Below are 27,589 nucleotides of genomic sequence, written 5' to 3'. Positions count from 1 at the left end.
GATCGACTATTTTCTGTGACATATGTAATAGATTTGATAATCCGACTATTAGCTTATGGACTGTGCTAACCACCAGTTGACTGGTGGTTAGCAACAGATCCGCACGAGTCCGATCCACTTCTCCCGATAGTTAGCGCTATCTTCTCACCCTCGCTTTTCATTGATTTTTTTCCTTCTCTCAAAAACCGTAGTAAATCACTAGTGGTTTTTTCTGGTTTTTCCCTGCATAATATGAAAAGAAAACAAAGGTGCTTGAAAGAGGATTTGAACCCAGGTCTATGCAATAGCTGTTGAGCCTAATAACCAACTAAGCCACCTGTTGTTATTGTAGATAAACAATGTTATTTAAACCTTTCTTATTTCTGTCATATCAGAAGAAAAAAAGTTTGACTTGGTAACTTTGGCATGACCAGCGTGATAACTATGGTATGAGCAACACGATAACTATACCATGATAAGGCTGGTAACTACAGTACGAGAAGGTTAATGCATGGGGAAGTATGGTAATTTAACACAGAAATTACTGGTGAAAATGTTTCAAAAACTTCCCCCCTTGGATGAAAAATACCGTGGTGTTTAAAACGTAAGATATTAGTTATCATGTGTGCGATGTATACATTATCATGTTTTTTACACAAAAATTACCGGGTGTATGTTTTTCAATAAAAAAAATCTGGTCAAAAATTACAGTGGCGTTTCTATGAGAGTTATGAACTTTGTATGTCTCTATTACCATGCTATTTACACAGAAATTACCGCCCCCCCCCCCTCGCCACAGTCGCCACATTTACCAGGATCGGGTACATAAGTTATCAGGTGTACCATGTATGGGTTATCATGTTATTTGAACATAAGTTAGCGTGGCATGTTTCAGTGACTTGCCCCACCCCCACCCTCGCCGACCAAGTCATCAGGACCGGGGGCACATAAGTTATCGGGTCCGCAATGTTTGAGTTATTATGATATTTGCACAGAAGTGGAATGTTTCAACAACTCCCCCACCCCCACCCTCGCCGAAGTTATCGACAACGTTTCTAGGACCGGGGCACACAAGTTATCAGGTCTATGAAATGTGAGTTACCGTGTTGTTCACACGAAAGTTATCGAGGGGATGTTTCGTCAACTCCCCCCCCCCCCACCCCCGTACCAAAGTTATCGGGACTGGGGTCCATAAGTTATCAGGTATACGATGTGTGACTTATCATACTATTCATACAAAAAAGTTATCGAGTGTATGTTTATATTAGTTTTTTTTCAAAAAAAGCTACGACGATATTTGTACATAAGCTATCGGGTTTGTGGTACATATAATTATCAATCTCATTACAAAAGGAATTTCCCGAGATATGACAAATGTGAAAAAGACCGTTGTTCGAATTCTATAGAAGTGAAACATTTATTTCCTTAGAAAACATTCATCACTACAAAAAAGAGACAAGTGGAGTACAAAACACGTTGCATCGGCCCTTTAAAAAACTTGCAGCAAATGGTTTTGTCTCCTCATCAAAGACGTTGTGGTCTTTCTTTCTCGCTCTCATTTACTAAGGTAGAAATACAAATTAACCCGCAAATGAAACAGAACAGGTAGTCAGCTCAGCTGGTAATGCGTCGGCGCCAGAGCAGAAGCAACAGTCGGCGGAGCAGAAAGATCGAAGGAAAAATCGAAAAATCGATCGTACGTACCTGTCGCTAACCAACAGTCGGCAGGAATATAGCTTTTCCGTTAGCTTATTTCTATATTAATAATTAATAGTACTAACTCTCTTTCCATCACAAGCGACGCGCTTCGCCTGCTTTCTCCCTGTGTCCATTAGGGCTCCTGTCCAGATCGAAGAGACGACAGAAAAACACCGCCGAAGCAAGTTTGATGACACCCTTCTAAAGTACTCCCTCCTGATTTAGAGGGCCTATCTTTTTTTTGTTAGGCTAGTCTCAGTGGGGAGGAACTTAGGAGTAACATCACACATTCCAATACAACTTTGCTTATGTGGCACATATTTAATGAAGAGAGAGGTGCTTGTGGTAACTAGCTAAGTTACCGGAACATCACACACTCCAAGAAACAATGAGTCTATAACCTAATAAATACATCGTTGCATGACACTACATAGATGTTCCTACCCACTATGGAGGTAGTAACATAGTCTAGGGAAGTGTGAAGTTACTATCTTATGTTCTTGCCCATTGTGACCAGCCTTAGTCTCGTTTCTATTGTTCCCCATCATGTAATTAGATCTCGAGGTACATTAAATAATGCATGGAAGAATTAGATAAAGCTCGGGAATACATGTATTTTTTTATCATTTACTGCCCGCATGCATGCCTACAGTTAATGCATCAGTGAACACAATTTTTTGACAAGAAAGAACACATCAATTGAGTACTTTTGCAAATTATAAAATTTATTTCACCACTCATGATCTGCCTTAGTTGGGAAGATTTTTGAATTAGACCTTTTAAACCAGAAGGGAAAGAGCAATGTACTCCTACTCCTACTTATGAAAGGTACCTAACTGATCAAATTTGCTAATACAGGAAGGTACCAATCATTTTCACGCCCATATCGTAAGAAGGTTCCAAATCATTTTCTCGCTGTAATTATTCTTTAAGTGAAGTACAGCTAAGCAGTTGGACTTAATGATCCAGCGCCACTAAAAGAACCTACGTGCACCAACGAGGCCATGGTGCGTGCCCTTGCACCTTGAAGGCGCGTGAGACTCTTATATCGAAGAGAAAAGATTATCATGAAAATATTTTTTGTCGTGATAGCTAGGGATATAAAGAAGTACAGAGCCGTGCAAGCGAGCAAGACGGACTACGTTACTTATACTCCCTCCGCTCCTAAATATTTGTCTTTTAGAGATTTCAAATGGACCAGCACATACGGATGTATATAGACATATTTGAGTGTAGATTCACTCATTTTACTTCGTATGTAGTCACTTGTTGAAATCTTTAGAAAGACAAATATTTAGGAACGGAGGGAATATATGATATGAAGGCAACGCAATGCTGGAGTGGCTAGCCACTCTTGAAATTAGTAGCCATGAACAGTACTGGCGTGCGCAGTGGTTGTGGCACCTCGGCACCCGCTGATCTGCGAAGCCGGTCGGCACTGTCTGTACGCACTAAGGCGAGAGCACCAGCCGCCGACACCGATGAACGAACGGCGTCGAAGGAGGAGGAGCCCGTGAGCCCGACTGCGAGACTCATGGAAGACGTATACGTCGTCGTCACCATCGGCCTCGGCTCGCCCATACTCCGATTAAATCCTCAACTAAGATTTGGTAACTAGCAGCCTCCTGTCTTCCAGTATGTACTCCGATTCTTTATTCCATAGGCATCACTAATACTAACCTCTTGTTATGATCATGGATTTGTGCAGTGCAATGGCGGGCATTTAGCACATGCCTTGCCGAGCTCCCCGGCGTACAGTGCCTAACTTGCAACCACAACATAGGCTTTGTCCCCTGCCTTGCAACGGTGCGTTGGCGACATGGAGGGCCATTGTGGCAGGGAGAGAGGCGCTTCAGCTGGGCTTAATCAAGCGTGTGGGCAATGGAGCCACAATTAATGTTTGGTACGATAAGTGGATACAGGAAAGCCCGAGGATGTCACCCATTGTACGTCCCGGAAATGCTACGCTGAATTTGAACATGGAAATTGGACATGGTTTGGTACCAGTTCTTATCACCAATCATCATACGCTAAGGCAATCTTAAACATTCCGTTGCGTCAAGAGGGTGGTGATGACTTTTGTGCTTGGAACCTTGAGAGATTAGGTCTATACTCTGTCTAGACTAAGAAACGTTTTGTGTTTATTATCTTGCATCAGACACATGTCTCGTTGTTTTATACCTTGCAATTTCTATATTTGTGTACCTTTAAGCATTCTCAAAACTGAGTAAAGGCATTCATTGTTCTCAAACAAAATAACACGGTGGTACATCACATAGTTAGAAGATAGCTCAGCATGGCGTGAAAGGAAAAGCAACTACTTTTTTCTAAAAGCAAGATAGCAACTGAATACGATTGTTCTTTAAGGCAACAATCAACAACTGAAATTCATTCACTGGGTGTCATGTCTGTTGGCCAAATATCACACGTAAATGATGAGACAACGCGTGTGTGATGATGCATCGACAAGGATGAGACATGTGAACATAGAGCCAGAAGCCAACATACTAGATAAGATATGTTGTAATCACTCGGCTCAAACAAGAGAGAAACATTCAAGCAGGACTATGCTTCTACTAGTTTTGATACTCCATGTCTCGCTGTTTTATTCCCTTTGAGTTTTATTTTTGTACGTTTAAACATTCTCAAATTGAGTTAATGGACTCATTTTTCTCAAAGAAAAACAAGATGATACATCACATGGTTAGGAGATGGATCAGCACGGCGTGAAAGGTAAGGCAACTACTTTTGTCAAAAAGCAAGATGGCAACCGAATACGATTGTTCTTTAAAGGCGACAACCAATATCAGAAATTAATTAACTGCGTGTCATGTCTGTTGGCCAAATATCACGAGATTCACGAGTAAATCATGAGACAGCGCAAGTGATGATGCTTCGGGAATGAGAAGACAGCGCGAGCGATCTGATCCCTGTTAATGTGAATATACTACGCTCACGGCATATACAGATTGTTTTTAAAGGGAGACGTGTGGCTTCCTCCTAACCACAGAATTATCTTCCTGAATGTGTACTCCCTCTGTCAATTTTTTATAGAACTTTTTAGGTCACTAAATTACTTTTTTTTTAATTGTTTGGATTGCTTACCACATGTGTCACGTGGTAGGTCACTAAGTGACCTTAAAAGTTTAGAGGCAGTAACTGTCGTAGGTGTAGCAATTGCCGGAGTTTATGCGCACCTGTTTTTCATAACCAACTTCTGTGATCACCACGCGCACTATAAACCGGCTAACATGCGATCCGTGCCAGATGTGTCAGATGAAAGAGGATGGTGTCCCCCGGCGCTGGGTTGGAACAAACTGAACACAGATGTCTCCTCTGTGTCGTCTGAGATAGCAGGGACTGGAATGATCTTGCATGATCACTGTGGGGTCGTTAACTTCTCATCGTGTAGAGCCCTATATTCTTGTAGAGATGCCTTGGAGGTTGAGCTCTGTGCATGCATGTAAGGGATCTCAGTGACACTTCAACGCAGCGATCTTCTGATAGTGGTGGAGATGGATTCTCTGGAGGCTGTTACCATGATTTCATGTGAGGTTGTCGACCGATCAATCTACGCATCCATCATGAAGGAGATAAAGTACTTGCTGTCACTTAGACAAACTTGTATTACTCATGTAGTTAGATCTCAAAATAAAGCTAGTGATACTTTAGCGTCGTTTGCTAGATCTCAAGGCAGGACCATGACCTGGCTCGGGGCTGGTCCAGATGAGGTGATGGAGTTTGTTTCTCTGGATTGTAAGGATATCTTGAATGAGTAATACAAGTTTTGAATCCGAAAAAAAAACATGCGATCCGCGCTACTACCTCTAACTTTTTATAAAACATTTTTAGAGGGAGTACTAATTGTCTACTACGTGGTCGGACTTTACCGCAAAAAAAAAACTATGTGGTCGAACAATTTCCTTTTTAGAATGAGCAATTGCTCCTAATCACGAAGCAGTGTGTGGACAAACTATTTTCCATGACACACGGTGGATCATTAATTCGACTTATTGTTTATTTGTATATTCATAGGGACAGGATGGGGTCAGTCTGACTGAGAACTGAGTTTGGTTCAGTTGATTCGTTATCAACCATCGGATGCAAAACCAATGGCCAGATGGTCTTGTCAACTTCTTCCTTCCCTTTCTTCTTCCCCAACCGCCGGGCTTGCCGCCGCACTTGACCATCCCTCTGAATTGGCGAACCCCCCGAATTCCTTGGCGAACCTGCACCTCCCACATCCCGAACCGTCAAGATGCGGACTCGCCTCGCCGGGTATGGCTCGTTCCTAGTCGAGGCCTTTCCAGCGCCCCGGGCCTCCCTTTGCTCGCTCCGCCGCCGCCGTCGGCAGCCAGTGCTCCACAAGGCTGCTGCCTTCTTTCACTGCCTTCTTTCCAAAAGAATCGAGTGACCCAAATTTCAAATTCAGATGAATGACGTCCGGCTATACTGATATTCATAATACTAAAAAGTTTGATGACACCCGTTTTAGATAGCAGTGTATTCCTACTCGCGGAAGGGACCTAATTAATTAAATTTGTTAATAATATTGGAAGGTAGTAGTACGAATCATTTTCATGCCCATATAATAGGAAGGTACCAAATCATTTTCTTGATATAATTATTCTTTAAAAACAAGAACATATACAATCCACGTCAGCACACACGCATCTTATAGCATCACATCTAATGGCTATAAAAGGTGAATAAAACCAAATTATATCTTATTTAGATGAGTTCTAGCAAAACTGTGGAATAAATGCTCCAGCCCCACTGAAAAACCTACGTGGACCAACGGAAGCCATGGCGCGTGCCCTTGGTGACTTGCCCGTCGAAGGTGCTCGACGCTCTAGTCGATTGTTGATTGTATATACATGCAACAGCGCTCCATTAGCTAGCCACTCTTGCAATTTTAATAGCCATGGACATCGGTGGTCGCCCCTCGGCATCCGCTGATCTGCGAAGCCGGCCAGCACTGTCTGTACGGACTAAGGCGAGAGCACCAGCCGCCGACACCGATGAACGGACGGCCTCGGAGGAGGAGCCTGTGAGCCCGACTGCGAGACTCATGGAAGACGTATACGTCGTCGTCACCATCGGCCTCGGCTCGCCCATAAACGTACCCGCCTTCACCGCCGGCGTCGCCAACCTAATCTCCCCCTATTCACGCTTCCACTGCATTCAGGTACGTACGTGCTCTGGTTGAGTGATCGAGTATATATCAACTAGAGTGAAGAGCTGAAGACGGAGAGGCGATTAAAACTTGCCTGGCTATGCATACACAGGTGACCGAGGGTGGCAACCGGCGGTGGGCACGCGTGAAGGTGAACGTGGACGAGCACATCGTCGTGCCGGAGCTGGATCCCGTCGCCGTGGCCGCTAACCCGGACCGGGCCGTGGAGGACTACGTGGCGTCGCTGTCCGTGTACCCGATGGACCCTTCCCGTCCGCGCTGGGAGTTTCACCTCCTCGACTTCCCGACCTCCGAGCCCGGGGTGGTCTCCACCGTGGCGATCCGCGCGCACCACTCCCTGGGCGACGGCGTGTCGCTCATGGTACTCCTCCTGGCGTCCGCGCGGAGCGCTGCCGACCCGACGAGCCTGCCGGTCATGCCGCAACAGTCCGTGCGTACGGGCGCCATCTACGCGCGGCAGCCGCGGCATGCCGGCGCCCTGGCGCGGGTCTGGTCCTGGTTCGTGCTCATGTGGCACACCATGGTGGATCTTTGCTTCTTCTCCGCGACGATTTTGTTTCTCAGAGACCCGCACACGGTATTCAAGCCTGCGGCCGACGACGGCGATGATGATGGTGATGGTGTGTTCCACCACCACAACCGCCGTTTTGTGCATCGAAGCCTTAGCCTTGACGACGTCAAGTTCGTCAAGAATGCCATGAACTGCGTAAGTATATGAATGAAGATACCTTCGGTTCGCTTGTTTGGAGCATCTACACCCTAGACACTAATTAAGCATATGCTAGAGGCGACATACGAATAATTTAGCACACCACTCGTAACCTAATTAATTTGTTATAATATTGATGTCTCTAGCACTTACAGTCATAGATGGTGATGAGGGATTGGATAAAATCTTATACTCTAAACTCCTAATTTACAGTGTAAGAGGGAACGAAAAGAGAAATCAGACATGTCCACTAAACACCTAACTATAGCATAAAAATTCTTCTAAAACTGAATAATTTCGTCTCCGTTGTTTTGCGTCTCCACCACAGACTGTAAATGACGTGCTACTCGGAGTAGCTTCTGCCGCTTTATCTCGATATTACTTTCGCAAGTCTGGTAAGTCCTCAAGGCCGACTGATCTATGGTGTTTACTGTACGTTAACTCCTGTAACTTACCTTCTTTAATGTCAGGTGACATTAACACCAAGGAAATATGTCTTCGATCAGTCCTTGGTGTCAATATAAGGCCAACAACTAGCCTACAAGTAAGATTTTCCCCCGCAGCTATGTGTAAGAAACACCAAAGGCATGCCATTGTTCCTTCTTTATGTCTAAATGCATGCAAATTCTTTCTTTTAATCCATCTACATATTTCTGAACAAAGTGATTACTCTTTCTGGTCCATGTGTAAAAAACATGATGGAAGACACCGGGAGCATGTATGAATTACTATAAAATTAGTCGTCTCAAATGACTCGAAATCTCCATCCAAATAGCATTCCTAGCCATCGGCAGAAGGGAGTCTTTGGTACCTCGTCCAAGTTCTTCACAAATTGCTCACGAGGCATTTGCGATAGATCTCACCACAAATGGTTCTTACTGAGTGTCTTTTAGAATAAGTGTTCCCGTAAAAAAAGAACAAGTGCTATTGCATACAACTCTTCATTTAGAGTCGAAGAGTGTTTGAGCTTCACCCGCAAAAAAAAAGAAGAAGAAGAGTGTTTGAGCTTCACTAGAAACTCCTTGTTTAGATCCGCCCATGATAGATGTACCACAAAGGCCCGACACCTGGGTGGTATCTTTTCCATTTATTAAGCTCAAGCATGGATACATGAATGTTACAAACATGAGTGAAATGACATTCCTCTCACATTGGTCATAGAAAACACAACATGAATATTATAGTTTCATTCAAATATCAATAAGATGTTCATTCAAACATCAATAATGTGACATGAATATGTTATAGATGTAACCCGCGTAGAAACGACATGCTTTTCCATGCGTTGCTGTTACACATAAATAGAGATGAAGAAGCTGCATGCCTTCCTTTCTTTTATTCTTTAAAAAATTATCTTGTTGAATCTTTCATGGGTCCGGTGAAACAAAAATGATTATAATCTTGACCATTCATACAAATAGACAACACGAGAAGCTAAAATCAAACATGGGTAGCCAAGTATCAATATAAACTAACTAGCGAGGTTTGAAAGGTTAATATATATTTGGGTTGAGAGTGCCCTCCTTGGTTACTCGAACCATATAACATAGATGTTTACAATGATTTTATAATAAACAATATAATTATATTCTGGTATTTATAGCAAGTATTCTTGTGTGGTGTCACAAGAAAGGACATATTTACAAGTTTGCGCCCCCTCCCAGGCCTGCTGTATAATGCCCCTATGTGAGGAGGTCATGAGGCCCACCATAGAATGTGGGTAGCCACCTCAGACCTTTTACTGATGCGGGTGGCCTTTTTTTGTAAGGTCACCGGCCCTGGGATAGTCTGGTCACATTGCATATGGCACTAGTTCAAGACTAAGTATCTTAAGTAATGCACCAAAGTGTTAAAATGTGATAGGTATGATTGAAGTAGACAAACATGTTTTAAGAAGAGGAAAAACCAAACTTACTAATGTAATGGTAAATTTCTACAAAGTTGTTATGACATCATGTGTAAATCAAGGCATTAGCTCATTGTATAGCAAGTTCTTAGCGTCATTAAAAAATTAACAACTTGATATCTAATAGATTTTTCGATGTCATCAAACTTTGGCGACAACACGGTAAAATATAAGAAAATAGCCCAACTTGTAGTGAGGGCTAAAGTATAAAAAATATCGACAAGATCTAGTGGCAACATATATGTTTTAGTAACTCCTTTCGGTCCTTTTCAGTCTGTATATAATTTTTGTCTGAAGTCAAAGTCTCTACTTTAACCAAACTTATCAAAAAAAGTATCAACATTCACAATGCCAAATCAATACTGTGAGATTCATTATGAAATATAGTTTCATAGTGTGTATATATATATATATATATATATATATTAATATGAAGTCAAACTTTGGTCAAACTTTGCTATTGTATATATTTGCTATTGTAGATGTTGATATTTTTTAATATCTATTTGGTCAAACTTTGCAAAGTTTGACTTGGCATAAATCTAACATGCAGAGTAAAAAGGACCGGAGGGAGTATGAGATAGGGTCCTTTGCATGTACGCACCAACATCATTGTCTGCTAGATATATAAATTAATATGAAGTCAAACTTACAAGTAAATTTGTACCATACAATAGGTTTATGCTTTAGGATTTGAGATAGTTTGAAAGTAATTAATTTAAAGCGAATCTTGAGTCTTAAACCATTGGTATATATTTTATTATTTATTATGGGTATTTCAATTAACACCACATGCAAAATAGAATCCTCATACTAAGAAAATCATATATATCATAGTTACGTGCTATCAACAATGAATGATGATATTACGAGAATATGTTCTTTGCCAAACTAATAATATGAAGTTCACCTAAACAAAGTATATATTACAAGTCAAAGTTCGAGTTGCTAGTTTGACTACATGTTTTTTGAAACTTGACCTATTTCAAAAAATTTTGATACCATTATTATATCATTTTTTCTTCCAACTATGGACAGACATATGTTAATATGATCAAATCTGATAAGAGTAATGAGGTGGCATGGGGAAATCAACTAGGTCAGATCCTCTTGAAGATTCATTTAGCCATGCACGATGATCCACTTGCATACGTTCGCAAGGCAAAGGAGACCATGGATAGGAAAAAGAGCTCACTCGAAGTGGTGTTCACACATAAGACAAGTGAATGTTTCCTCAAAATGTTTGGTCCAAAGGTATACTTCATGTACATTTGAACTTATATGATTTTTCCAAAGTCAATTTGCACAAATCCCTATACTTTTAATAAACTAACACCATTTATTTCTTTAATGTTCATGCCTACAATTGTACAACTTGACTACCCAATTAGGGAGGTGCTTTTATCTTTGGTCGAATGTTCACAAATACAACCTTGTCATTCTCAAACATGATTGGACCAGCTGAACAAATAGAGCTTTATGGGCACCCAGTTGTCTTTATTGCACCTAGTGCCTACGGAGTTTCACAAGTAAGTCACTAATGATCTTCCATCAGAACCTTCCATTTTTATAAGGGTTTTTTAGTTTGTCACCGCAAATCATCCATTAACCATCCACATACAAGGTATGTTTTTAGAATGGACATTACTCTAATTTGTTGTAAATTATAATCACTACTTAGGTGAGTACTTTAAGTTATTGGAAGAATAGAAAACTAAAATAGTAACGCTAAGACATTAGCAACCATGACATGGTTCATGCTTGACTACTAGACCATATAATTATCTCTAGAATAATGGATTCAAGCCTTGGACGAACTAGATTGCAAATATAGCTAAAAACAAGCATATTCAAGTTAATGAACATTTGAACCTAGGTGGTGGAGGTACTCTGAAAATTTCCACCAATAGAGTTTCTAGATACAAAAAAGTTTGGTGGAAATAGTTTCATAGCTTCCTTTGGATGTTAAGGAGTGTGAATTTGAATCAAAGACCACAACAATCATAAATTAATTAAGATCATCTTGAATACATTGTCCATAATTTTTTACACACACACACACACATGTGCATACACAGGTAAGGTAAGTGCGATTTCTTGGAACAACACAAGTAAAACGTCACAACAACAAAATAAAATAATTGGTCAAAAATAAAATAAGATTGAGGTAACATATTATTTACCATTTTACCGGTATATTTTCAATAACCCATTTTTTTGTAGGCTCTGATTGTGCACTACCAAAGTTACAATAGCATTATGAAGGTAATCTTATCAGTCGATGAGAAAACAATTCCAGATTATCATCAACTTCTGGATGACTTCTCTTTATCTTTTGAGCATATCATGGATGCGACTTCGAGACTTTTGGCATCCATCAAGAAAGAGTAATTAGCGAATATTGAATCAAATAACTTACTAAACATGTATAATGCTACAAATACACTCTTCTTGTACATATGCGATGTGTGTGTGGTGAGTTGTACCTGGAGTAATGGTCTCTTGTATCCTTTGAGCACCACTACTTTCATGCAAACTATAGTTCAACTTAATATTCACTAGATGACCAGTTGTGCCAATTGGTGCAGAGATGAGCTGCAGCCTGGAACTTAAGTGAACTATTTGAAACATAAAATGGAAGTGAAACAACTTGTTTGAAGCGTGACAAATGATTATGTTCATACTGCATCTATATTTGCGTTGACAATGATCATTCGCCATAGGTTTCTTTTGTGGTTCTTTTTTATGACATGAGACAGTAGCCTGGAAGTTAAGCGAAGTAAATGAAACCGTAACCAAGAAGATAAGCAATGCCATGGGCAACATGTCTAGCAGAAAGAGGAAGTTAAGTGCGTAGGCGCAAAGAGGCCAACTGAAAGCCAGAAGTTAAGCAAACTATTTGAAATATAAAACGGAAGTTAAGTGATCTATTTGAAGAAACCAACTGCAGTGATCAGCACAGAGACATTTGTCGTAAACGATATGCAATTGATTGCGTTTGTATATTTACAAATAATAGAGAGGCGCCTGCCAGAGCAACCCAACGTCAAGGTTCATAGAAAGGCTGAGCACACCCCACGTCACCCGACCCTAGACGGGAGGTGTCTGATGCGATGTCTGTCCAGCCTTTCAAAGCCATGGTATGCCCAAATACCGTGTCTCTGGGATATCATGTGCCTTTGTCATCCTGCACAGATGGTGGATCTCATCCCATTGCACCAATTGACGCGAAGACCAATCATGCTGAGAAACGGTGCACCAAGCGCAAGGACAAAATACTAGTAGGAAAAGGTCCTCACATCCGAGGAAAACTATGGATGAGAACCAGATGCGCCAGTCGGCGAGAGCACACACTGGCATCTGTCCGGATAGGCTAATCCTCTTCGTGTCTAGCATGCAATACCCCTCTATCGTCTGGGTCCATCCATCGGCATCTAGAAACGTCCAATGAAATGACGTAGGAGATGTATTTGGCTCCATGGCCGTTTGTTCAATTGTGACAGAAGGCTCCGGCGGAAAACACAAAGACCTATAATTGTCCCTCATAGTGCGTTTTTGTTTGCTTTGACGATGATAATTGCCCGTAAAAGACAAACTACAACTAGAAAGGTAAACATGCCAAATTGATATAAAGCACCCTTACACTCCAACTATGAGTATACTCAGGTGCACATTCCTGATTAAACCAACAGCAGGAATAGCCTATTGAGTATCGAGGGTCTAACGTATGGTTGGCAGCAGCTACCATTAGCAATAGCGGCTTCTCTTAGGCCCTTCCCAGTGCTCCCCGGTGGATAGATGCTAAGCATGCCACATTGGCAAAAAAATGACATGGTGCAGTAATTAAGGAGGAGAGAGAGCACTTTGATGACCCCAGGAAGAACCAATGCCAAACACATGAACCGAGGCAAACCACTCAAATGAAAGAATTGATCAATGCATGGAAGAGTTTAGGTGTTAAATCATTAAATAAAGTGAGCTTAGCAACAAGTTAAGCAGCTATGCATTGGAGTTGAGTTTCTAAACTATTTAATGCACTTAGCATCTCTTCTAAGCACCTTTGCATTGGAAGAGGTCTTAATTAACCCTTCTATATTAAGACCGTGTGCGCCATGTTAGTAAATCAAGGAACTAACAGAGGCAAAGCAGATTTCAGCTCTGCCTCATCATTATCAGTCACTTCACAAAAGTTCGTTTTGAAAGTCTGGGAAACCGTACCAAAATACCCCATTGATCCAGACTGCTGAGCTAAATGACTAGGATCGCATCCCCAAGACACGTTCGGCATGCATAGGCGGCCTGCTCAGCGTGCGTGTCAGTCGCATTGCGTCGGGTTGTTTCACTCTTGCAAGGTGACTGTTGGGTTCCAGCGCGGCAACCTTTCGATGCTCACTAGTAGAAACCGGAGCTTTAAAACCGGTTCGTAAGGGCCTTTAGTGCCGGTTCTGCAACCGGCCTAAAGGTGGAGACTAAAGCCCCCCCCCCCCCTTAGTACCGGTTCAGCACGAACCGCCACTAAAGGCCCACTACATGGCGTGAGTTCGCGCCGTGGTATGGGGGACCTTTAGTACCGGTTGGTGTTACCAACCGGTACTAAAGGTATTTTTTTTTTGAAAATTTTGTAAAAAATATTTGATTTTTTTTCGATTTTCAATTTTTTGAATTATTTTAACCTCTAATCTCTAATCACCCCTCACCAGTCACCACTGCTCAATTTAATCTCTAATCTCTAATCACTCCTCATCATTCCAAATCATCTAACTTTCCAAACGGTCACCCATCCTCTCACTACCCCTCTGCACTTGTTGTTTGCATGACAAATGTAAGCTGTCAATCCTATTAACCCTCAGCAGTTTAGCTTAAGCATTAGGTCACATGTTTCACCGTTTGAGTTTGGAACTATTATTCTAAAAAACATTTAGTAACGCTAATATTTCTTGAATAAGTTTGATCACAGTTTGACCATAGTTTGACCAAATTTGACCAAAATTCAAAAAATTGAAATAATTATTTAGTAACACTAATATTATTTAATAATTATGTAGCAACATTAATACTTCTTGAATAAGTAGTTTGACCATAGTTTGACCAGATTTAACCAAAATTAAAAAAACTGAAATTTGAGCATATCTTTTTTTCTTTTGGAATTTGAGGATTCTAAAAAATTGCAAACAGACCATAGGCTGTCAAAATCGGATGCGGATTTTCGTGCTGAATTTTTTGATATATTATACGTTTTTTTCCGACATCGTATGCAAAAGTTATAGCCGTTTTACATTTTCCCTACACTTTTTACAAAACATGTCCAAATTTAAGTTTTTAAACTTTCGTAACTAGTAGATGTAGTGATATAACTACATCTCGAAGAATTTTATTTTTTGAATTTTGTACCATTTTCTTTTCTATTTTCCAAAACTGAAATGGCGATACACGGGGGAGGGGGGGTAGAGTTTGAAAATTGCCCTATAGTGCCGGTTTGTGTCTCCAACCGGGACTATAGGTCAAACCCCTTTAGTACCAGTTCGTGGCACGAACCGGTACTAAAGGTTAAAAACGAACCGGCATTAATGCATAGCCGTTCGAAGCGGCACTAATGGTATCATTAGTACCGGGCCAAAATCGAACCGGCACTAATGTGTCTCACATTAGGTCATTTTTCTACTAGTGGCTGCGTCTACCCAGATTTCATGTTTTGGCATGTGTCTGCTGGGCGTTTGGACACTGTGTTGTCTAGATGGTTCATTTTGCAACATCGGCCCGACCTTTGGACACTGCGGCCTCGCTGGTTGGTGTATGCATCTGTACGTTCTCGCTGGTCGTCTTCTCCCCTAGCCAGTATAACGTCTGGTAGGTCCGCTTGGTTTGCTTTTAGTCTGCCTGTGGAATGGATATGTATTGTATTGTTGCTACTAAGGATAAAATGTTTTTTCTTTATAACACTTGGATGATAGTTTTACTATCTACATTATGTCATCATGCTTATTGCAACGCTCTGTTGTTATAAACATAATACTTCGACATCCATACTAGATAGTGGTCTTGGGTGAAGTATTAGTTGTAGATGCATTTGGATTAAAGGTCTACATATCACTGAAGAAATGGCTATGCAAGATTATGCCATGTAACCTTCCCCGTAAGGTGATCCTAACCCACAGTCGAAAAGCGAAGACTCTTCACCGGACCGGCGGTTACATAGGGAGAAGTCGGCTGCATAAGCCAACATGCCTTTATTTAGATTATCAGGCACCGGAATTCATGCGAGTCGGGAGCAGACATAGGAAAGCACATCATCCAGCGATCTATCTCACCCGACACCCTCTTTTTGTTAGTGCTTCACCCGGAACAGAAGGTTGGGTGAACTTACCAAGACGACCTCAGGGAGCAACCCTTAGATGCACAATACAAAAGCCTATATTCAACTGGTAGGACTATGTTGCCTGGTATGGGCTGACATTCCAAAGTACGACATCGGACCAGGGGCTGCAACAGCAATAGTCCGTCCAGGCAAGGTTGCTCCACACATACATAAAAAAGGGAAACGTTTAAAGCCGGCGCACCGGCTGAAAATTCCGCCGGTCTCCTGGTCACGCTCGCTCTCTCGCGTCTACCTCCAGCTTTCACGGACGCAGATCCCCCCCCCCCCCCCCCCCCACACACCCTCCGCACCTGCCCCCGGGCTGTGACTGGGCCACCACGACCTCCATTTCCGGCGGCCAGGCTCCTCTCCGCCATGGCTGCCTGCCGCCATGGCCAGATCTATCCCCTATCTCCAGCCTTCACGCGGGCGCATCCACTCCCCCCCCCCCCCCCCCCCCCCCCCCCCCCCCCCCCCCCCCCGGCTGCGACTGGCCGGACCACGACCTCCATCGCCGGCGTCCAGGCACCCCCTCGCCGGCCGCCATGGCTGCCTGTCGCCATGGCTGGATGCACTCGCGTATACTAGTGTTGCAACCGTCACCTAGAACAGTTTCAACAGTTGTTGGAAAAAGCTTCAACCATAGACAGAAAAGCTTCAATGGAATTGCGCAGCAAAGAGAAGCTGCAACTGCAGTTGGATTTTGTTACTACTAGCGAAGTTTTTTGCTACATCCATCAGGTGGAGCTGCGACCTCGCGACGATGACAACGATGATTTCTGCTGCAACCGTAGTAGATTTTTGCTACTACCGCTGAAGTTTTTGCTACATCCATGTAAGGCAGAGTTGCGACCTCGTGAAGACGGCGACGGTGTTTGATTTTTGCTGCATCCGTAGTTTATTTTTGCTACTACCGGTGAAGTTTTTTGCTACATCTATTCAATGGCATTGATTGACTGGTGGTCGTCGCCGACGCAATTTCGTGCAACGAGCGGCGAGGGGCGACGATGGAGCTACCACCGGAGGGGAGCTATAACCGTCGCCGGTGGAGCTGCAACCGCAGACGCAGCTGTTGCATGGATTGAGGTAGTTTTTGACTACATCCATTCAACGGCGAGAACGGTCAGCGAGGGTGGGGACCGACCACGAGGACGGCCGGCGAGGGTGGGGCCCGACCACAAGGACTGACGGCGACGAGGACAGCCACTGGAGGGGACTGCCGGCGAGGGTGGGGCCCGACCACAAGGACTGACGGCGACGAGGACAGCCACTGGAGGGGACTGCCGGCGAGGGTGGGGCCCGACCACAAGGACTGACGGCGACGAGGACAGCCACTGGAGGGGACTGCAGGCGCGGCGACGAGGATCTTGAGCGGGAGTTGCAGATCCAGCCCGAGGAAGAAGAAGACGTGGGCGAATCGTTTTTCTTTTTTTGCCCAGATCCATTGGCCAAGCGGCTCGCATCAAACGGCTGGGGCGGGACCGGCCGAAACTTTCGGCCGGTGCGTCGGCGCCTAGTGTTCGCCCATAAAAAAGACAAAAGTAACTCATGTTAGCGTGCGCGCCACATTCGCAGCAACCACACAACCCACATGAACTTGTCGATGTGTCCTGGCCAAAGACTTCTCTCCGTCTTGGCATCCTCCCCCCTCTTTGTAGCATCCCTCCCGAAATAACCTTGTCTAGAGGAAGAAGTCTAAAATAAACCTTGAACTTGTAGACAAAAGTTAAATCAAATCCTAAACTTTAAATTCCGGAAATTGGCACTCTGAACTTATCGATCCCGGTCTATTCCAAACCCTCCATCTGTTTTCCACGCTAGGAAAAAAACTCAAATTACTACTCTCACTGACAGCAGTGACCCACTTGTCATATCTATTTTCAACCTTCTTTCTCCTCCCAATTTTTCTCTCCCGGCCATCCCTGTCGCTGGCTGGACGCCAACGACTCCCCGTCTCTCCTGAAATCAGAGCATGTGGCTGTACTGCTGGAAGGTGCGGATGGAGGGCTCCCGGTTCTAGCGTTTTCTTGGTCCGCATGGAGATCCGCTCCACATATAGAGAGGACGACGTGGCCGGCGCCAGCGCTGGCAATGCACGTGAGAGGAAGAACTGGAGCTGCGAAGGGGTGTCCCGCAATGGCGTGGAGATGGCCGGCGCCCGCCAACGCAGTGGAATCACGTCTGCACGCCGGGGATGTGGGAGAGCGGCGCTGCGGTCCCGGGTGCTGTCGACCTACGTCATGGCGATGGCGGGCTGGAGGTGCACGACGCAGCGCGCGCGTACAATAGCTACACGGGCGCGTGCTCGAACTACTACTTGAGAGCAATGGAAGCTCAGAGCTTGGCAAGCAGGTGGATGGATTTTTCAGGAGCTAGCTCAAGTACGTAGCAATTTGCACGGCACTATCGATCTGTGTGGGTGGGTGGTACTTGGCGAAACACACCGTCTGGAGTCTGGACACGTTGAGCGGCGCCGGCAGGTGAAGCAAGGCCGGCGACTCGGAGCTGCCGTTCAGTGGACGCGTCGAGTGCGCCCGAGAGCACAGTCACTGACTTGGCTTTGGCGTCTCTGACCTACGCGCATGGCCGGCGGCAGGACACACGCTGGAACCTACACGAGCACACCTATTCGGTTGCGGCGGGCCGCGGGGACCTCCACGAGCGCCGGTTCGCCGGCTGCGGGAACACGGTGGTGAACTTGAGAGGCGTAAGAAGGGGATGGATATTGATATGCGGGCCCAAATCGTCAGCGAGAGTAGCACGATTATCCGGGACAGGATTATATTATTCCCAGTGGGCCAAACAGGTCGAGGGGTCGAAACGACCGGGATTGAGAAGTTTATAGTGCTAACTTCCGGGATTCAAAGTTCAGGTTCAGTTTATCTCCCACCTACAAGTTTAAAGTTTGTTTTGAACTTTTTCCTTGTCTAGATGCCAACCGGATCTGAAACCCGCAAAGGCCATTCACCCTGGCAGTGTGAACCCGATGCCTGAACCGACAGTTGTGGGTCCCAGCCGAGTCAGACCGCTGCCAGATCCTATATACGAATCTATTCCCTGATCAGCTCACCTACGGTCAACTAACAAGAAATTTAGTTGAAATATTCGAAGGACGTCTGCCGTGAATGATCTGAAATTCATTCCTGGCCGTCAGATCTGCTTGATATATGGTCAAGGCCCAATTCATGTAGCATCCAAGCCCAACTGTCCTAAGGGTCTGCTACTCTGGAAGAAAAAACTGAGGCCTCTCTTTAATTGGGTCACTTGAGGCAGCCCATTTAACCACCCTGACTCTATCGCTGGCTAGCTGTAGCTATCCCTTGTACCTAAAAAAGACAAATGTGCGGTCGATAGGATGTGGGGGACTCAAACAGAGGAGGCGCTCGAGGGAGCTAGGCGCGCGAGGGGATCCAGTGCTGGCGAAGCAAGCCGAGGCGCACGAGTGGATCTGGCGTCACACGGTTCAGCCGATGCATGCCAGGGGAGCCGATCCAGATGAGGAGGGGAGGCCGAAATCACTATTTTGACCCTTTCAACGAACTTTGTCATAAAATAAACTTGACGTGAAAGTATTTCACGATCTGACCCTTTTAGCAACGCCACAGCCCGCGGCGTTCCTGTCCAACATAGAAACGTCGAGATAGTTAGCGTTTCTGATCAAATAAGAAACGCCGAGGTAGTTAGCGTTGCGGACCAGGTAAGAAACGCCAAAGGCGCTGGAGTTGCTGCCCATCATTGAAACGCCAAGGGACCATGGCGTTGCCACCCTCTTTGGTCGTCCACATTCCACATGCACATGAAAAAGGGCAGCAACGCCATGGTCATTGGCGTTTCAATGATGGGCAGCAACGCCAGCGCCTTTGGCGTTTCTTACCTGGTCCGCAACGCTAGCTACCTCGGCGTTTCTTATTTGATCAGAAACGCTAGCTACCTCGGCGTTTTTATGTTGGGCAGAAACGCTGCGGGCTGTGGCGTTGCTAAAAGGGTCAGATCGTGAAATAATTTCACGTCGAATTTATTTTGTGACAAAGTTCGTTGAAAGGGTCAAAATGGTGAAAAAGTCCACGAGGGGATCCAGCGGACGCGCAGTATGCAGATGAGTCAGGGGCTGGCCAATCCGGTCGGAGCGGTCAATCCACCTGCGAAGTGGAAAGGGGGGACAGGGTGATGATGGTCGGCGCCTCATGTACTGGAAACTGCTTGTACTCAAACTTTAGTTTCTAAGCGTGCATTCATGGCGATTGATATGCCAATCCTTTCTTTGTCGAGTGGTACGTCTATATATATATTCTTCCCCCCCCCCCCCCCCCTCACACTCTTCACTCATCCTCTCTACACCGGCAACACAACATCTTTGAGCATCACGCTCGGGTTCCATGTATTCGTTTTAGTTCATGTATGATTCATTTTTGCATGAAGCAATTCGATATCCTCTCATACAAAAAAAATGTGCGCACATGTGATGTTATTGTGCTTGATTGATTTCATTTTGGATCTTGGCATTGTAATTTCTTTGCTTGCCAGTTGCGTGCTGTCGGTGCAGCAAATCCTGGGTCTGTTGCCCAGACTATGCACAGGCCGAAGAGCAAGATTACAATACCAAGATCAGATCAAGGCACAAGGGACCAGTTCTTTGAAGGACCAATGTGCAGATCAAGAAGACCAAGACTAGCCAAAGAGACAAGATTCCACTGCGAGGAGGACCTCCCTTGACGGGCAGGCGAGCCTGGCGAGGTTGGGGTTGCCCCGGAAGCAAGCCGCCAAAGATCGCCCCGGCAGGCCTGCCGGGGCTCACGGAGGCAAACTACTCCACCACACCACCCCGCAGCGACGCACGTCGTCAATCAGTGCGGTGTCAAGCTCCTAAGTGACTAATGTTGGGGAACGTAGTAATTTCAAAAATTTCCTACGCACACGCAAGATCATGGTGATGCATAGCAATGAGAGGGGAGAGTGTTGTCTACGTACCCTCGTAGACCGAAAGCGGAAGCGTTAGAACAACGCGGTTGATGTAGTCGTACGTCTTCACGGCCCGACCGATCAAGCACCGAAACTACGGCACCTCCGAGTTCTAGCACACGTTCAGCTCGATGACGTCCCTCGAACTTCGATCCAGCCGAGTGTCGAGGGAGAGTTCCGTCAGCACGACGGCGTGGTGATGATCTTGATGTTCTACCGTCGCAGGGCTTCGCCTAAGCACCGCTACAATATTATCGAGGAGGACTATGGTGGAGGGGGGCACCGCACACGGCTAAGAGATCAAGAGATCTATTGTTGTTGTGCCTAGAGGTGCCCCCTACCCCCGTATATAAAGGATCAAGGGGGAGGGGCGGCCGGCCAGGAGGAGGCGCGCCAGGGAGGAGTCCTACTCCCACCGGGAGTAGGACTCCCTCCTTTCCTAATCCAAGTAGGAGAGGGGAAGGAAGGGGAGGAGAAGGAGAAGGAAGGAGAGGGAGGAAAAGGAGGAAAGGGGGGCCGACCCCCTAGTCCAATTCGGTTTGGGTTAGGGGGGCCGCGCGCCCTGCCTCCTCTCTTCCACCACTTGGCCCATGAGGCCCATTATTTCTTCCTCGTATTCCCGTAACTCCCTGGTACCCCGAAAAATACCCGAATCACTCGGAACCTTTCCGAAGTCCGAATATAGTCGTCCAATATATCGATCTTTACATCTCGACCATTTCGAGACTCCTCGTCATGTCCCCGATCTCATCCAGGACTCCAAACTCCTTTGGTACATCAAAACACATAAACTCATAATATAACCGTCATCGAAACCTTAAGCGTGCGGACCCTACGGGTTCGAGAACTATGTAGACATGACTGAGACACGTTTCCGGTCAATAACCAATAGCGGAACCTGGATGCTCATATTGGCTCCTACATATCCTACGAAGATCTTTATCGATCAAACCATATAACAACATACGTCGTTCCCTTTGTCATCGGTGTGTTACTTGCCCGAGATTCGATCGTCGGTATCTCAATACCTAGTTCAATCTCGTTACCGGCAAGTCTCTTTACTCGTTATGTAATGCATCATCTCGCAACTAACTCATTAGTCATATTGCTTGCAAGGCTTATAGTGATGTGCATTACCGAGAGGGCCCAGAGATACCTCTCCGACAATCGGAGTGACAAATCCTAATCTCGAAATACGCCAACCCAACATGTACCTTCGGAGATACCTGTAGAGCACCTTTATAATCACCCAGTTACGTTGTGACGTTTGGTAGCACACAAAGTGTTCCTCCGGTAAACGGGAGTTGCATAATCTCATATTTATAGGAACATGTATAAGTCATGAAGAAAGCAATAGCAACATACTAAACGATCAAGTGCTAAGCCAACGGAATGGATCAAGTCAATCACATCATTCTCCTAATGATGTGATCCCATTAATCAAATGACAACTCTTTGTCCATGGCTACGAAACATAACCATCTATGATTAATGAGCTAGTCAAGTAGAGGCATACTAGTGACACTCAGTTTGTCTATGTATTCACACATGTGTCATGTTTCCAGTTAATACAGTTCTAGCATGAATAATAAACATTTATCATAAAATAAGGAAATTAATAATAACTTTATTATTGTCTCTAGGGCATATTTCCTTCAGTCTCCCACTTGCACTAGAGTCAATAATCTAGTTCACATCGCCATGTGATTTAACACCAATATTCACATCTGTATGTGATTAATACCCATAGTTCACATCGTCATGTGATCAACACCCAAAAAGTTTACTAGAGTCAATAATCTAGTTCACATCGCTATGTGATTAACACCCAAAGAGTACTAAGGTATGATCATGTTTTGCTTGTGAGAGAAGTTTAGTCAACGGGTCTGTCACATTCAGAGCCGTATGTATTTTGCAAATATTCTATGTCTACAATGCTCTGCACGAAGCTACTCTAGCTCATTGCTCCCACTTTCAATATGTATCCAGATTAAGACTCAAAGTCATCTGGACCAGTGCCAAAACTTGCATCGACGTGACCCTTTACGACGAACCTTTTGTCACCTCCATGATCGAGAAATATATCGTTATTCCACTAAGGATAATTCTAACCAATGTCCAGTGATCTACTCCTAGATCACTATTGTACTCCCTTGCCAAACCAGGGCAGAGTATACAATAGGCCTGGTCCATAGCATGACATACTTTTATAGAACCTATGACTGAGGCATAGGGAATGATTTTTCATTCTCTTTCTATTTTATGCCGTGGTCGGGTTTTGAGTCTTACTCAATTTCACACCTTGCAACACTGGCAAGAACTCCTTCTTTGACTGTTCCATTTTGAACTACTTCCAAATCTTATCAAGGTATGTACTCATTGAAAAAACTTATCAAGTGTCTTAATCTATCTTATACATCTTGATGCCCAATATGTAAGCAGCTTCACCGAGGTCTTTCTTTGAAAAACTCCTTTCAAACACTCCTTTATGCTTTGCAAAATAATTCTACATTATTTCCGATCAACAATATGTCATTCACATATACTTATTAGAAATGTTGTAGTGCTCCCACTCACTTTCTTGTAAATACAGGCTTCACCGCAAGTCTGTATTAAAACTATATGCTTTGATCAACTTATCAAAGCGTATATTCCAACTCCGAGATGCTTGCACCAGTCCATAGATGGATCGCTGGAGCTTGCACATTTTGTTAGCATCTTTAGGATTGACAAAACCTTCTGGTTGCATCATATGCAACTCTTCTTTAATAAATCCATTAAGGAATGCAGTTTTGACATCCATTTGCAAGATTTCATAAAATGTGGCAATTGCTAACATGATTCGGACAGACTTAAGCATCGATACGAGTGAGAAAATCTCATCATATTCAACACCTTGAACTTGTCAAAAAAATATTTGCGACAAGTCGAGCTTTGTAGATAGTAATACTACTATCAGCGTCCGTCTTCCTCTTGAAGATCCATTTATTCTTAATGACTCACCGATCATCGGGCAAGTCAATCAAAGTCCATACTTTGTACTCATACATGGATCCCATCTCAGATTTCATGGCCTCAAACCATTTCGTGGAATCTGGGCTCATCATCGCTTCCTCATAGTTCGTAGGTTTATCATGGTCTAGTATCATGACCTCCAGAATAGGATTACCGTACCACACTGGCACGGACCGTACTCTGGAATACCTACGAGGTTCTGTAGTAACTTGATTTGAAGTTTCATGAGCATCATCATTAGCTTCCTCGCTAATCGGTGTAGCAATCACTGGAACTGATTTCTGTGATGAAAAATTTTCCAATTTGGGAGAAGGTACAATTACCTCATCAAGTTCTACTTTCCTCCCACTCACTTCTTTCGAGAGAAACTCCTTCTCTGGAAAGGATCCATTCTTAGCAATGAATGTTTTGCCTTTGGATCTGTGATAGAAGGTGTACCCAACAGTTTCCTTTGGGTATTCTATGAAGACGCACTTCTCCGATTTGGGTTCGAGCTTATCAGGTTGAAAGCCTTTTTCATATAAGCATCACAACTCCAAACTTTAAAAAACGACAGCTTAGGTTTACTGCTAAACCATAGTTCATACGGTGTCGCCTCAATGGATTTAGATGGTGCCCTATTAAGCGTGAATGCAGCTGTCTCTAATGCATAACCCCAAAACGATAGTGGTAAACCGATAAGAGACATCATAGATCGCACCATATCTAGTAAAGTACAATTACGACGTTCGGACACACCATTACATTGTGGTGTTCCAGGTGGCGTGAGTTGCGAAACTATTTCACTTTGTTTCAAATGAAGACCAAACTCGTAACTCAAATATTTGTCTCCACGATCAGATTGTAGAAACTTTATTTTTCTTGTTACGATGATTTTCCACTTCACTCTGAAATTCTTTGAACTTTTCAAATGTTTCAGACTTATGTTTCATCAAGTAGATATACCCATATCTGCTCAAATCATCTGTGAAGGTCAGAAAATAACGATACACGTCGCGAGCCTTAACACTCATCGGATCGCATACATCGGTATGTATTATTTCCAATAAGTCAGTAGCTCGTTCCATTGTTCCGGAGAACGGAGTTTTAGTCATCTTGCCCAAAAGGCACGGTTCGCAAGCATCAAATGATTCATAACCAAGTGATTCCGAAAATCCATCTTTATGGAGTTTCTTCATGCGCTTTACACCGATATGACCCAAACGGCAGTGCCACAAATAAGTTGCACTATCATTATTAACTTTGCATCTTTTGGCATCAATATTATGAATATGTGTATCACTACGATCGGGATCCAACAAACTATTTTCATTGGGTGTATGACCATCGAAGGTTTTATTCATGTAAACAGAACAACAATTATTCTTTGACTTTTAAATGAATAACCATATCGCAATAAACATGATCAAATCATATTCATGTTCAACGCAAACGCCAAATAACATTTATTTAGGTTTAACACTAATCCCGAAAGTATAGGGAGTGTGTGATGATGATCATATCAATCTTGGAACTACTTCCAACACTCATCGTCACTTCCCCTTCAACTAGTCTCTGTTTATTCTTTAACTCCTGTTTCGTGTTACTAATCTTAGCAACCGAATAAGTATCAAATACTCAGGGGCTACTATAAACACTAGTAAGGCACACATCAATAACCTGTATATCAAATATACCATTGTTCACTTTGCCATCCTTCTTATCCACCAAATATTCAGGGCATTTCCGCTTCTAGTGACCATTTCCTTTGCAGTATAATCACTCAGTTTCAGGCTTTGGTCCAGCTTTGGGCTTCTTCGCGGGAGTGACAACTTGCTTGCATTCTGCTTGAAGTTCCCTTTCTTTCCCTTTGCCCTTTTCTTGAAACTAGTGGTCTTGTCAATCATCAACACTTGATGCTCTTTCTTGATTTCTACCTTCGTCGATTTCAGCATCACGAAGAGCTCGGGAATCGTTTTCGTCATCCCTTGCATTATAGTTCATCATGAAGTTTCAGTAACTTGGTGATGGTGACTAGAGAACTCTGCCAATCACTATCTTATCTGGAAGATTAACTCCCACTTGATTCAAGCGATTGTAGTACTCAGACAATCTAAGTACTTGCTCACTAATTGAGCAATTCTCCTCCATCTTTTAGGCGAAGTATTTGTCAGAGGTCTCATACCTCTTGACACGGGCATGAGTCTGAAATACCAATTTCATCTCTTGAAACATCTTATATGTTCCATGACGTTTCAAGAACGTTTTTGTAGTCCCGGTTCTAAGCCATAAAGCATGGTGCACAAAACTATCAAGTAGTCATCATATTGAGCTAGCCAAACGTTCATAATGTCTGCATCTGCTCCTGCAATAGGTCTGTCACTTAGCGGTGCATTAAGGACATAATTCTTCTGTGCAGCAATGAGGATAAACCTCAGATCACGGATCCAATCCGCATCATTGCTACTAACATCTTTCAACACAATTTTCTCTAGGAATATATCAAAATAAACATATGAAAGCAACAACGCGAGCTATTGATCTACAACATAATTTGCAAAATACTACCAGGACTAAGTTCATGATAAATTTAAGTTCAATTAATCATATTACTTAAGAACTCCCACTTAGACAGACATCTCTCTAGTCATCTAAGTGATCACGTGATCCAAATCAACTAAACCATGTCCGATCATCACGTGAGATGGAGTAGTTTTCAATGGTGAACATCACTATGTTGATCATATCTACTATATGATTCATGCTCGACCTTTCGGTCTCCGTGTTCCGAGGCCATATTTGTATATGCTAGGCTCGTCAAGTTCAACCTGAGTATTTCGCGTGTGCAACTGTTTTGCACCCGTTGTATTTGAACGTAGAGCCTATCACACCCGATCATCACGTGGTGTCTCAGCACGAAGAACTTTCGCAACGGTGCATACTCAGGGAGAAAACTTCTTGATAATTAGTGAGAGATCATCTTAAAATGCTACCGACAATCAAAACAAGATAAGATGCATAAAAGATAAACATCACATGCAATCAATATAAGTGATATGATATGGCCATCATCATCTTGTGCTTGTGATCTCCATCTCCGAAGCACCGTCGTGATCACCATCGTCACCGGCGCGACACCTTGATCTCCATCGTAGCATCGTTGTTGTTTACACCATCTATTGCTTCTACTACTATCGCTACCGCTTAGTGATAAAGTAAAGCAATTACAGGGTGTTTGCATTTCATACAATAAAGCGACAACCATATGGCTCCTGCCAGTTGCCGATAACTTTGGTTACAAAACATAATCATCTCATACAATAAAATATAGCATCACATCTTGACCATATCACATCACAACATGCCCTGCAAAAACAAGTTAGACGTCCTCTACTTTGTTGTTGCAAGTTTTACGTGGCTGCTACGGGCTGAGCAAGAACTGTTCTTACCTACGCATCAAAACCACAATGATAGTTCGTCAAGTTAGTGCTGTTTTAACCTTCGCAAGGACCAGGCATAGCCACACTCGGTTCAACTAAAGTTGGAGAAACAGACACCCGCTAGTCACCTGTGTGCAAAGCACGGCGGTAAAACCAGTCTCGCGTAAGCGTACGCGTAATGTCTGTCCGGGCCGCTTCATCCAACAATACCGCCGAACCAAAGTATGACATGCTGGTAAGCAGTATGACTTGTATCGCCCACAACTCACTTGTGTTCTACTCGTGCATATGACATCTACGCATAAAACCTGGCTTGGATGCCACTGTTGGGGAACGTAGTAATTTTAAAAAT

The 27,589-nt window shown here is 43.8% G+C and overlaps 1 protein-coding gene across 1 annotated transcript; it reads left to right on the top strand.

Moving 5' to 3' along the window:
* The first annotated feature begins 6,601 nt into the window (after positions 1–6,601).
* LOC123115211 (wax ester synthase/diacylglycerol acyltransferase 11) lies at positions 6,602–12,015 on the top strand. The gene is made up of 7 exons (XM_044536436.1): positions 6,602–6,865; positions 6,966–7,580; positions 7,912–7,978; positions 8,054–8,127; positions 10,528–10,743; positions 10,881–11,018; positions 11,713–12,015. The coding sequence occupies exons 1-7, from the start codon at positions 6,602–6,604 to the stop codon at positions 11,878–11,880; spliced, it is 1,542 nt and encodes a 513-aa protein (XP_044392371.1). The 3' UTR covers positions 11,881–12,015.
* Positions 12,016–27,589: the final 15,574 nt, after the last annotated feature.

The sequence above is a fragment of the Triticum aestivum genome, chromosome 5B, assembly GCF_018294505.1.
Source record: "Triticum aestivum cultivar Chinese Spring chromosome 5B, IWGSC CS RefSeq v2.1, whole genome shotgun sequence".
Lineage (NCBI taxonomy): Eukaryota > Viridiplantae > Streptophyta > Magnoliopsida > Poales > Poaceae > Triticum > Triticum aestivum.
Note: the sequence above shows the minus strand (reverse complement) of the source record. Positions and strands in the feature narration are given on the sequence as shown.

Coding starts and splice junctions, on each gene's coding strand:
- LOC123115211 (XM_044536436.1), top strand. CDS start 6,602: ATGGACATCGGTGGTCGCCCCTCGGCATCCGCTGATCTGCGAAGCCGG. Junction 6,866..6,965: donor CACGCTTCCACTGCATTCAG/GTACGTACGTGC, acceptor ATGCATACACAG/GTGACCGAGGGTGGCAACCG. Junction 10,744..10,880: donor TCAAAATGTTTGGTCCAAAG/GTATACTTCATG, acceptor CTACCCAATTAG/GGAGGTGCTTTTATCTTTGG.